Below are 11,301 nucleotides of genomic sequence, written 5' to 3'. Positions count from 1 at the left end.
ATGAATATTTTAAATAGACTCCCCAAATTGTCACAACATAATGATTGTGATCCAAATTGTATAGCTTCCATATTAAAACTATGAGTATGAGTCTTGTTTTTTAATTGAATAATAATGATTAAATTCCACTGTGCTACTGGTAATGAGCTAAAGTTTGGGCCGTAAAACTAATACCCTCTTGATCCTCACAATTTTGACCTTTGACTCTTTGACCTTTTTTGGTTTTAAGTAACAGATTTTTAAAAGATGTTTTTATTTATTTATCTGAGAGAGAGGGGGGAGGGGGGAAAGAGAGAGAGAGAGAGAGAGAATGGGAACACCAGGGCATCCAGCCACTGTAAACAAATTCCAGATTCATGTGCCACCTTGTACACTTGGCTTACATGGGTCCTGGGGAATTGAACCTGGGTCCTTTGGCTTTGCAGGCAAGAACCTTAACTGCCATCTCTCCAGCCCAAGTGACAGATTTTTGACGTAAAATATGTATTGATAAAAAAATGTTACTTTTGTATGATATGATATCTCCATTGCATAAAACCTAACCAAAGTTCCTGCCCGGGTCGCCTACTCGAAGCCTGTGCGCCGGCAGCTGTGGAGTCGAAGGGAGCTGGTCCGGATGATCACCGATGAGCAGCTCGTCATCTTCGCCGACATGCTGGGCGTGTCGCTTTTCTTGCTTGTAGTTCTCTCCCACTACGTGGCAGTCAACAATCCCGAGAAGCAGGAATCAATGTGGCGCTTTCTCTGCCCCAGGGTTCCAAGACCTAGTCTGAGGCAAGATGGAGGGTGTGAGGGGCCTTCACACTAAACTTCATCTCTCCTACCCATCACAGCACATAAAGCAACTACACCTGGATTTTTCCAAACAACTTTTATTTCCTCAAAAGTCTTCCTTAAACCTGTGGAACAAGAAGCTGCCAATGAATAGGGCCCAGTATAAGGGCTACTTTCTTCTCTACTCCCTCCAGCCAATACAAATATATATATGTATATATAAAACCAAAGCTCATATTTTCCGGTGTTTTAAGGAAATGTCACTTTGTATTCAAGTATTATTAGGTATTACATTTTTTTTTTATTTTAAAAGCATCACTTTGTAATACAATCAAAGATCTGACACTTCTGTTGTTGTTCAGGTGTTAGTGGATGGAGCTGTTAGTCTGAGTTAGTTCGTGCAGATTGTTTTCTTGACAACTGGGTACACTTGTGCATGTCAAATTTAGTCTGATAAACTGAGGAAGCTCTTATACTTTCTTGATGGTTTTTCTTTCTGTGGTGCCAAATCATTTCAAAATGAAAGAGCCTATTGAGTTAAACTTTACCTGTGCACTACAGATGGTGCTGTATTATCTCAGCATTTTCAGGGATTTAATAATGGAAACTAATTGTTAAGTTTTTTTATCAGTTACGTTGACAATACACTCACACTTTATAAGTTCTGTATTTCAGTGCAAATCTATAACAACTTTAGATTAAAAACAGTTTGCAGTGGTCCTCTGAAGTGGGGCACACATACACACACAAAAGCATATCAGATATAGTCGATACCACATAGGACAGAATCTTCAGATAGAATCGTTCTGCCACAGGAAAAGAGCAGCAAGGAAAGGTCTTCAGCCCCTCACCTGAGTGCATTTGCACCCCGTTTCAGCTGTACTAAAAATGCCTGAGTCTTGTGGCTTCACAGGGATGTAGTGTACATAGTCGGTAGAGAAGATCAAAGGATCTGGAGATCCATATATGCAGCTGCGAGGAGGTTGGCATTCATGGTAGGATCAAACATCTCCATGTTATGGTTGCTTTGGGATCTCGAAGTGCCTATGTGACCTCTCACCCATGTTCTGTAAGAAAGTCCTATAAACTCATTGGTTCTCCAAGGTCAACTTTGGTGCCCCAGGTTTTGGCGTGTTGTGGGTGCCCCACTTAGGGGAGTAAGTACTGGTCAGCATCTCCCTGCCAAAAAATGTTCATCTAACTTAGGTGAATGCAAAATTATAAAACTGTGAAAAAGCTTTAGTTGAGCTAATTAGCTACTGTAAAACACTTACTATAATAAATCAGCTTCTTTGTATTTTGTACTATTGTCATTTTGGATGCTAATTTATCAAATTGAGTAATATTTTGTTATGAAGGGATGTGCCATGCATTATAAGACACTTAGCAGTGTCCTTGACATTGCCATTAGCTCTGAATAGCAGTATCTTCTTCATGTGTGATAATAAAAAAAATGGTCCTGACATTGATAATTGATCCTTGAGGAAAATGAGATAAGAACGGCTATGCAAAAACAGCAAACAAAAACTATTTATCTGCATACTTCCAAATGCTAAACTCTTCCTTAAGAACTTAGAAGTCAGGTCTGTGACACCCCTTCCCTTCCTCTGCAGGAAGGCAGTGGTCTAAATTACTCCAAACTGGTGAGAGAGAGAGAGAAAGAGAGAGAGAGAGAGAGAGAGAGAGAGAGAGAGAGAGAGAGAGAGAGAGAGAGAGAGGTGTTTGCTGTGGCCAGGTACAGGTGCTCAGCTAACACTTGTTTCCACTGGGATGAGCAGGTACATCTGGTAGAGAATGCAAACCACTGTGTGAACAATGGTTATTACCAGGGGATGTAATGAATCCTATCTGATTATTTAAAGGAATGAAATGTGTCTGGTTTGGAAACCCCTTTGTCCACAAGTGGAATTGTTGAATTGAGACATGTTGATGTATGCTAGAGATATCTTCTTCTTCTTTTTTTTCTTTTTAGAGATATCGTAATGCTATTTTTGTCCATATTTGTAGTCTTTTGCCATAAAGCAGAAAGAAACACAGACTTTTGCATTTCCTCTGTATTGTAACTCAAGTGAGTCTGTATTTTAGGCTCAAATGGTTCTCCTTGGGTTTGGCGTTAGCACTGTGGCAGAGAAACACATGAGGACATCACTTTGCTGAATAAGTCTCCAGCTCTTTTACTTTTCTGTTTTAGTTTAAAATAAGATATACTAGGAAAGGAAAATAATGACAGATATGCCCTGGAGAGTAACTCTCCTACCACATCTTCTGCCACCTCTGCTGTTCTGCTAAATACATCCTGAAATAAAACTATAAAAATAGTGCAACTGTGTCCCAAAACTGTAAGTTAAAACATGAAGCTTTGCTAATGTCAAAAAGCCTTTAGGCCAATTTCCTTAAGAAATTTACTTTACCTAGCTTCTCTCTGCCTACCTCTTCGCTTTCCCTATTCTTTTGATCAATGTATATTTTGTGATTGTTAAAAAGTACAGGATAAATTGAAAGTTTAATACTGTCATTGGAACATGTGCCAATTTACAATAAAAGTGTCAGCAGGATCTCTTGCTCCCTTCAGCTCCCTATGCTTCTGATCTCCACTGAAAGAATTCACAGGTACACACGGTCTGTGGTAAACAGACTGAGTTTATTCCAGAGTAAAGCAGAGCTCATTTAGCAGTAAGAGCATATTTGCTGAAGAAACCATTTTGCCCATCCATATTTCAGGCAGACTTTATATTGCTTCTGAAGTTTTTGGAACAGGAAACTTCCTGAGAGACCTTTCCTGTTCACGTGATTGACAGGATCATTTGGATTGTTTCTCTCAGGAAGGGCAGTGGTATATCCTTACTCCTTGTCAGTAAGCCTCCTGGCACACAGGATTCTTACAATGGCCAGGGTTCCTTGAACCAGGTTTAGGAAGCTACCAATTGCTTACCTTCAGAGTAGGGACTCCATTCTCTTCTGACCTGTAATTAGATGCCTGCAGTTCTAGTGCTTAGTGTACAGGGTGTTAACCATGGGGAAGGTGCCCAGCCTAACGTCTTCCAAGTTTGCTAATACCTACCTAAAATTTCCAGTGTGTGAGTAAGGAACTAGTGCTCTTATTTCAATCAAAGTAGCAAACCCAGATTCAAACAATTCTGATACAATCCTTCCTAAAAGCTAGCTTGTCTACTTTTACCCCCTGTTTCATTCTTCAGTATTTAAGGATGCATTGATTTAGCTAATGATTTTTTTTTTTTACCAATTTTGAAATATCTTATTCCTCCAGGCTATTTGTGAATCTATTATACAGTGGGTAGAAACAGAAGCACAGCTGCCATGTAAAGATCATTCCTGCATTCTTCAGCAGTACTGCACCGAGGTTTCACTTGGTTTGTGGAAGGACCCATGTGTCTTAGTCTTCCACCAGACCGAAGGAATAGCTACTGCTCCCATAGACTTTTGTTCAATCAAAGAAACAGCAAGAACGTCTGTGTAGGCCTGGGGAAATGATTCAGCATGTAAGAGGGCTTGATGTTCAAATAATGAGGGACTGAGAGGACTTGTAATTATCACCAGCACTAACAAAAGAGCAGGCATGGTAACACATACTTATAAGCCTAGTCCTGGGTATGTCCAGGGGATGATATCAGAGAATGGCTGACGCTGTTGGTCACTTTAGGGTCAGTGAGACCCCATCTCAAGGAAACGCACAGTTGTGCAATACAGGAGGATGCTCAGTGTTCTCCCCTGGCCTCCATAGGCATATACATGGATGAGGGAGGGGCACACATCTGCACACGCACACATACATGCAAATCTACATTGTATGCTGATTCCTGAAACATAATTTTAATGCTTTAAAAGAGAAGTCACAAAATTACTTTCAATCAATATGAGTGTCCTATGCGGACCCTAATATTATTATTTGGATATCTGATCTATTTGTATTATTGCATCTCCTTGCAAACTTCTCACTGCTGTGTCTATTTGCATAAAGCTTTCTTTCAACTTATGGCTAAGACCTGGTGACTATAAATATTATAATTTAATTTAGTGAATTTTAGTATATTTAGTGAATTTTTCTCTCTTCATTTTCCCCTGTATAAAATTTGCTTTTGGGTTTTAAGATAACATTTAAAAATAATAAAAATGCAGAAAATCTGTATTACTTTGTTTTGTCTAACATTTCTCCAAAATATGAATGCAGTAAAATTACTAGTTAAGACCCATCAATAATTAGAGAAAAAAAGTTTACTCATTTACAATTTACAAAATAGCTGTATTGTTCAACTTCTGTTTCCATGGATCATTTTAACATCTGCTTACACTGACCTCTGCTTTATTGAGCGTGAGGAAAAGCAGCTGTGTGGACTTTGTGGTGACTTCCCTCCTGCATGCACATGTATATCCCCCCCGCCCCGCCGTGAGTCCATTTGTCAAGAAACTTGATCTTATGAGTAATACACAAGGAAGACCAGTGATAATGGTGCTTCCCCAGGTTGTTTCCCCAAATTACCAATCCTATTAGTCATTTCACATTCCCTGCACAGAAAAAATGCTGTTTATTGAAACTATAATTGTTTGCCCTCCACTGGTGTTATGTACAATGTTTGGCTTGAAATTGAACGTGTAACCCAGTCCATAATGCCTTGTTGGCACAGTGCTTATCCCCAGCAAGTTACTCTTCCTAGATCTTTGTGTGTTACAGTCTGTGTGCTCTGTTCTGTCCTCATTAAGCTGACATGTCACCTGCTTGCCCAGCCAGGCAGCATTCTGCCAAATATGCATGTGGTATTGGCAAATATTCTTTGAAAATACCCTTCTTGTTCTTCACTGCAGATAGGATAAGCCCACTGCTTGCTTTAATGTATAAATTCCTTTGATTACCCTATCCCCCCAAAAAATCCCCCCCACCTCTCTGCCTTGCTCTTTCTAAAATAAAAAATAAATAAAAAATTAAAATGAAAGGGCTGGAGAGACCACTTAGTGGTTAAGGCCCTTGCCTGCAAAACCCGAGGAACCATGTTCCAGGCTCCAGATCCCATGTAAGCTTGATGCCCAAAAGTGAGGCAAGCACAAGGTCACGTATGCCCACTAGGTGGCACACAAGCATCTGAAGTTTCTCTCTCTCTCTTTCTAATTAAACAAACAAAATCCCCAGATGTGTTCTAATTCTTATAACTAGGAACCTACTACTTGATTTTTTTCTTATAACCTTGGCAGTAAACAGGCATAATTTCCCAAATAAAAGGCAAGTGCCCCTCCCAGCTATGCATATCTCCGGTAGCAGTCCATCCTGTGAGGTCACTCAGTTGCAAAATCTGCTTGAGATTGTACTTTTGTGACGTAGTGTGACAGTGCTATCTAGTAATTGAATGCTAAGCTTCAGAACTGGAAGCTTAGGTCTGCATCTTGGTTTCTGAGTATCAGCATGATATGTCTAGTGCATTGCACTTGGTCTCTTCCAGATTTTTATGGCTTCTTGCCAACACTGACAGTTCTAACAGTGTCTGGAACACCTGATTCATGTCTTTAAGGAGCACATTACAAGCCCCATCCTTTTATGGGTTGTGTATATTCTATATAACATCCACTTATTTATTTATTTATTTGTATTTGAGAGAGAGAGACAGAAAGAATTGGCAATCTGGAGCCTCAGCCATTACAATGGAACTCCACTTTCACCACCCAGTTGGATATGTGTGCCCTTGGGCTTGCCTCACCTTTTTACATTTGGCTAAATTGGGATCTGATGAATAGAACAAGGGTCCTTTGGCTTCATAGGCAAGTTCCTTAACAGCTAAGCTATCGCTCTAGCCCAACATCCACTTATTCTTATTGTCAAGTAGTCCATGCAGTCCAACTCTTCACAGTCACAGATTAAAACAAATGGATCATATTTTTGTTATGAAATAAACAATGACATTCATCATGTCACTATGAAATTTCAGTTTCATCATAAGTTTCTATTCTTTAAAACCTGCCCAACAATTTACCATGGCCTTTTGGTAGAAACACACACACGCACACACACACACACACACACACACACACACACACCTTTATCTAATTGCTTTCCGGTGAATGCCATTGTTCCAGTCAGGTTCGCATTGCTGTCAGAAATCACCCAACCAAGAGCAGCTTTTTGGAAAACAGGGTTTATTTTGGCTTACAGAATTGAGGGGAAGCTCCATGTTGACAGGGGAAAACAATGAAATGAGCAGAAAGTGGACATCACCTCCAGGTGAGCATCAGGTATACAACAGGAACAGGCAAGTGTGCCAAGCGCTGTCAAGGGGAAACTGGCTATAACACCCATAAGCCCACCCAAGCATTTAGAACACCTAAGTTTATGGGGGACACCTGAATCAAGCAACCACACTCTGCCCCTGAACCCCATAAACTGATAACCATAGATGACGTAAAATGCAATGCAGTCCAACTTTAACAGTCCCCATAGTTGCTGGGTGTGATAAGGCATGCTTTTAATCCCAACACCCAGGAGGCAGAGGTAGGAGGATCACCATGAGTTTGAGGCCACCTGAGAATACAGATTGAATTCTATGTCACCCTGGACTAGAGTGAAACCCTACCTTGAGAAAACAAAAACAAAAACAAACAAATAAAATAGTCCCCATAATTTTGTCAATCTTAATGATGTTCAAACATCCCCATAGTCCAAGGTCTTTTAACTGAACCATAATATTAAAAAATTCCCCTCCAAACCATAATGGCACAGAATAAATATTCACACTGCAAGAAACGGCACTTGGCATAGTAAAGAAATATTTAACCAATACAAGATTTAAACAGGGCAAACATCAAACTCTGTAGTTCCAAGTTCAACAAGTCTAGTCAGTGACAAATCTCCAAGTCCAATAATTCTAACTAGCAGAAAGTCTCTGGAGTTCCAATTCTGCCCCTTCTGCTAGGTTACTCACAGTTCTGGAAAATATAATGTGGGCCAGTAGCTTTCCTTAGCTGCCACCTTGTGGGCCCAGCATCTCCACTGGTTCTTCACTACAACACACGGTCCATCCTCATGGCCCCATGGGATCTTCATGCAGGCATGCAGCAAAACCTGCTTCATACTGCCCATGGCCATTTCCAAACACAAGACCGTGTTGCAAATTCAATGCCCCTCTCTTTCCTGCATTTCTTATATTCCACAATACCAGGTATGGTGCCAATTCATTCATCCGGGGTGGAGGAGTGGTGGTAAAGCACACTTTGAAGAACAGGACACTCCTTCAGTATTCAAACTCCTTCAGAAGACTGCATTCTTTCTGTTGTCCCAATATAGGTCAGCTGGCCCATTCTCAATAGTTGTAATATTTCATACAATTGCAGGTAAAGGGGCAGAAGTTTCAGCCCAAAGATTTCATTTCTGTGCTATATTCTTTTACTCACATCAGTCTGTTTCTACACAAAACAGCCCCGCACAAATTCTCAGGTCATGGGCATAATAGCAAGCCTCTCACTCAAACTGAGTCTAGCTCAGTCCAGGCAAAGTTCTTTCTCACCTTCACAAGTCAAACCTCACAGTCCATATTTCTTACTTGCATTCAGGTTTTTCAACTCTGACCAGAATATTCCATTAAGCTGCATTTACAGTACTGAAAGGTGTCTCTTATGCCAAGATTTCAAATCCTTCCACATTCCTCTTGAAAATCAACTCAAAGAGGCTAAAGCCATACAGTCAGGTGTCTAGCAGCCATCCCACTCCTCTGGTACCAACTTTACCACTACAGTCAGGTTCACATTGCTAGGAGAAATCACCTAGCCAAGAGCAAATTTTGGGACTAAAAGGTTAACTTTGGCTTCATGATGGCAGGGAAAATGATGGCTTGGATAGAGGGTAGGCATCATCTCCTGGTCAATATAAGGTGGACATTAGGAACAGGAAAGTGTGCCAAACACTGGCAAAGGAAAACTGGCTATAACACCCATAAGTCCATCCCCAACAATACACTGCCTCCAAGAGACATTAATTCCCAAATCTCCATCAGCTGGGACCTAGATTCAGAACAACTATGTTTATGGGGACACTTGGCTCAAACCACCACTGTTACCAACATTGGATCTTAGCAAGACTTGAGAAAACATGGCTGTTCAAAAGCCAGAGCTTAAGTTGCTAATGATGTTATATGCCTATGTGATCTTCTCAGTAATACTAAGCATGGCATTATGCGCTGTGAGTGTTCTAACAAATTTCATATGCTGAAGCTTAATGTTCACTAGATGAATTGTTCAACAGGAGGACTTTTGGATTTGATGTAGTAATGTGGCTGGAAATCACATGAGTACTAAAAGTGGCTTTTAACAGAAACTCTGGATAGCTCTTTTGCATTTTCTTTCTCTTTCTCTCTCTCTCTTTTTTAACATCTTATTTATTTATTTGAGAGAGAGAAAGAGAAAGTGGGCACTGTAGGGCCTCCAGCCACTGCACACTAGCTTCAGATGCATATGTCCCCTTGTGCATCTGTCTTACCTGAGTTTTGGAGAGTTGAACCTGGATCCTTTGGCTTTGCAGGTAAGTGCCTTAACCACTAAGCCATCTCTCTATCCCTCTTTTTTTTTTTTTTTTTAGGAAGGTTCTCACTCTATCCCAGGCTCAACTGCTGGAATTCACTATGTACTCTCAGTTTGGCTTTGAACTCAAGGCAATCCTCCTACTTCTGCCTCCCAAGTGCTGGGATTGAAGGCATGTACCACCACTTTCAAGATTTCAAGTTATAACTAGAAAACAACCATTTATGTACTAAAAATCCGGCCCTCACCAACACAAAACCAGCCAGTAGTACCTTTGTCTTATACTTAACTATCCTCCATATATGATAAATAATTCACCATTCCTTCGACAATTCATCCAGCCTATATTATTCTAACATAACAGTTTCATCTCACTAATGCATATGGCAAATCAATTTCCTGTTGCTGCCATAAGAATTTATACCATTGTGAAATTCAAACGATAGAAACATTCTCCGATAATACTGGCATCCAAGCCTTCAGAATCAGTATGAGTGGGATGAAATCACAGTGTCATCAGAACCATGTCCCGTCTGGGAGATGGAGAGGACTTTTTCTTACCTCTTTCAGCTACTGGTAATTGCTAGAATTCCTTGGCTGATGGCTGTGTTGCCCAAGTCTACCTTTCCGTGGTTATACATTTTTCATCTAATGTGCCTGTGTCTCATTTCTGGGTCTCTTACATATATGATTGCAATTAAAGCATGCAACTAGAACACGTACATGATAATCTCAAGATCTGCACCTTATTATGTTACTTTTCTGGAAAGGCCTAAGGAGACAGCTGGCAAAGAGTTTGCTCCCCTATCATTTTGTCAAAGCAAGCCTGTAGGAATAGCAGTCCACCATCCAGGCTACTGTACAAGGTACCAGGCCTTACATTTTCACAAGGCCCTAGCTTGATGAAGGACATCAAACAGATCTTGAGTTCTGTTATTACTATCAGATCATGTACTACTTACTTCCTACAACTTTTGCCAAAGCAAAGCTCCTCAGAAAGAGGAAAATATTTAGCTTGTTCCTGTCATATCTATTACCCACATAACTGAAATTTCTTTATCTTGCTTTATTCCTAGAAAGTTGCTAACTCTAACCTGATTCCATGGAAACTGATGATATCATATAATTGCATGTCTAAAATATGATGTACTAAGAGTTTAGATACTTGTATGTAATATAAATCTCTAACACCCAAGGCAACTTGTAAATCTCTCTTATTAATTCAGCTTGACCAAAAGGCATATTCCAACTGCTCTTGGAATAAAAGGGGAACTGACAGTACGGCACTTCTATGCCCTCTCAAACATGTGTAAGCTACGTGCTCTTATGAAACATAGGCAGTTTTTTCCCTATGCACTGACATTGTAGCCCTCTCCCAAAACAGTCAAATTTACTTTGACTTACTGACTTCTTAAGGATTATTCCTTTAACTTCAAAATTATTCTAGTACATTTCTTCTATTGAATGAAGCAGAGAAAGTCTAAATTTTGCTCAGTATGAAGATGATAAGCATTATGACAGAGAATATCTGTAAGATTTTAAGTAGTTGTGCAGATGACGATACACAGCCCAGCAACATGCAGACATGGAGGGAGCATCTGCAGATAATGCAGAAATCTGGTTCTGCTCAGTGTGCTCAATGTGTGTGAGTGCAACAATCCCAGGTATTGTTTTCAGTCATATTTAAATTTAAAATTTAATCGAAAATCTGACATAGATATAAATGGCAGGAATTAATTCATCTGATTGTCATTTTTTTATCTAAAGAATAAAGAGAGTAAAATGATATTTAACAACAAAGTATATATGAAAAGGGGTTATATGATGCCTGGTGAACAAGGATGGCCATTTGTAATTTTATTTTTATTTTTATTTTTATCTTCTTTCTTTCTTTATTTTTGGTTTTCGATGTAGGGTCTCATTCTAGCCCAGGCTGACCTGGAATCACTATGTAGTTTCAGGGTGGCCTCGAATTCGTAGCAATCGTCCTACCTCTGCCTCCTGAGGGCTGGG

General features: G+C 40.0%; 1 protein-coding gene across 1 annotated transcript; it reads left to right on the top strand.

The window, feature by feature from the left end:
• The first annotated feature begins 579 nt into the window (after positions 1-579).
• On the top strand, positions 580-958 carry LOC101612479 (dolichyl-diphosphooligosaccharide--protein glycosyltransferase subunit 4-like). Its single transcript, XM_004661384.3, has one exon. It carries the CDS (start codon positions 617-619, stop codon positions 806-808), a length of 192 nt encoding a protein of 63 aa, XP_004661441.2. The 5' UTR covers positions 580-616; the 3' UTR covers positions 809-958.
• The last annotated feature ends 10,343 nt before the right edge of the window (positions 959-11,301 follow it).

The sequence above is a fragment of the Jaculus jaculus genome, chromosome 2 (genome assembly GCF_020740685.1).
Source record: "Jaculus jaculus isolate mJacJac1 chromosome 2, mJacJac1.mat.Y.cur, whole genome shotgun sequence".
Lineage (NCBI taxonomy): Eukaryota > Metazoa > Chordata > Mammalia > Rodentia > Dipodidae > Jaculus > Jaculus jaculus.
This window is presented reverse-complemented; position numbering and strand designations above follow the sequence as displayed.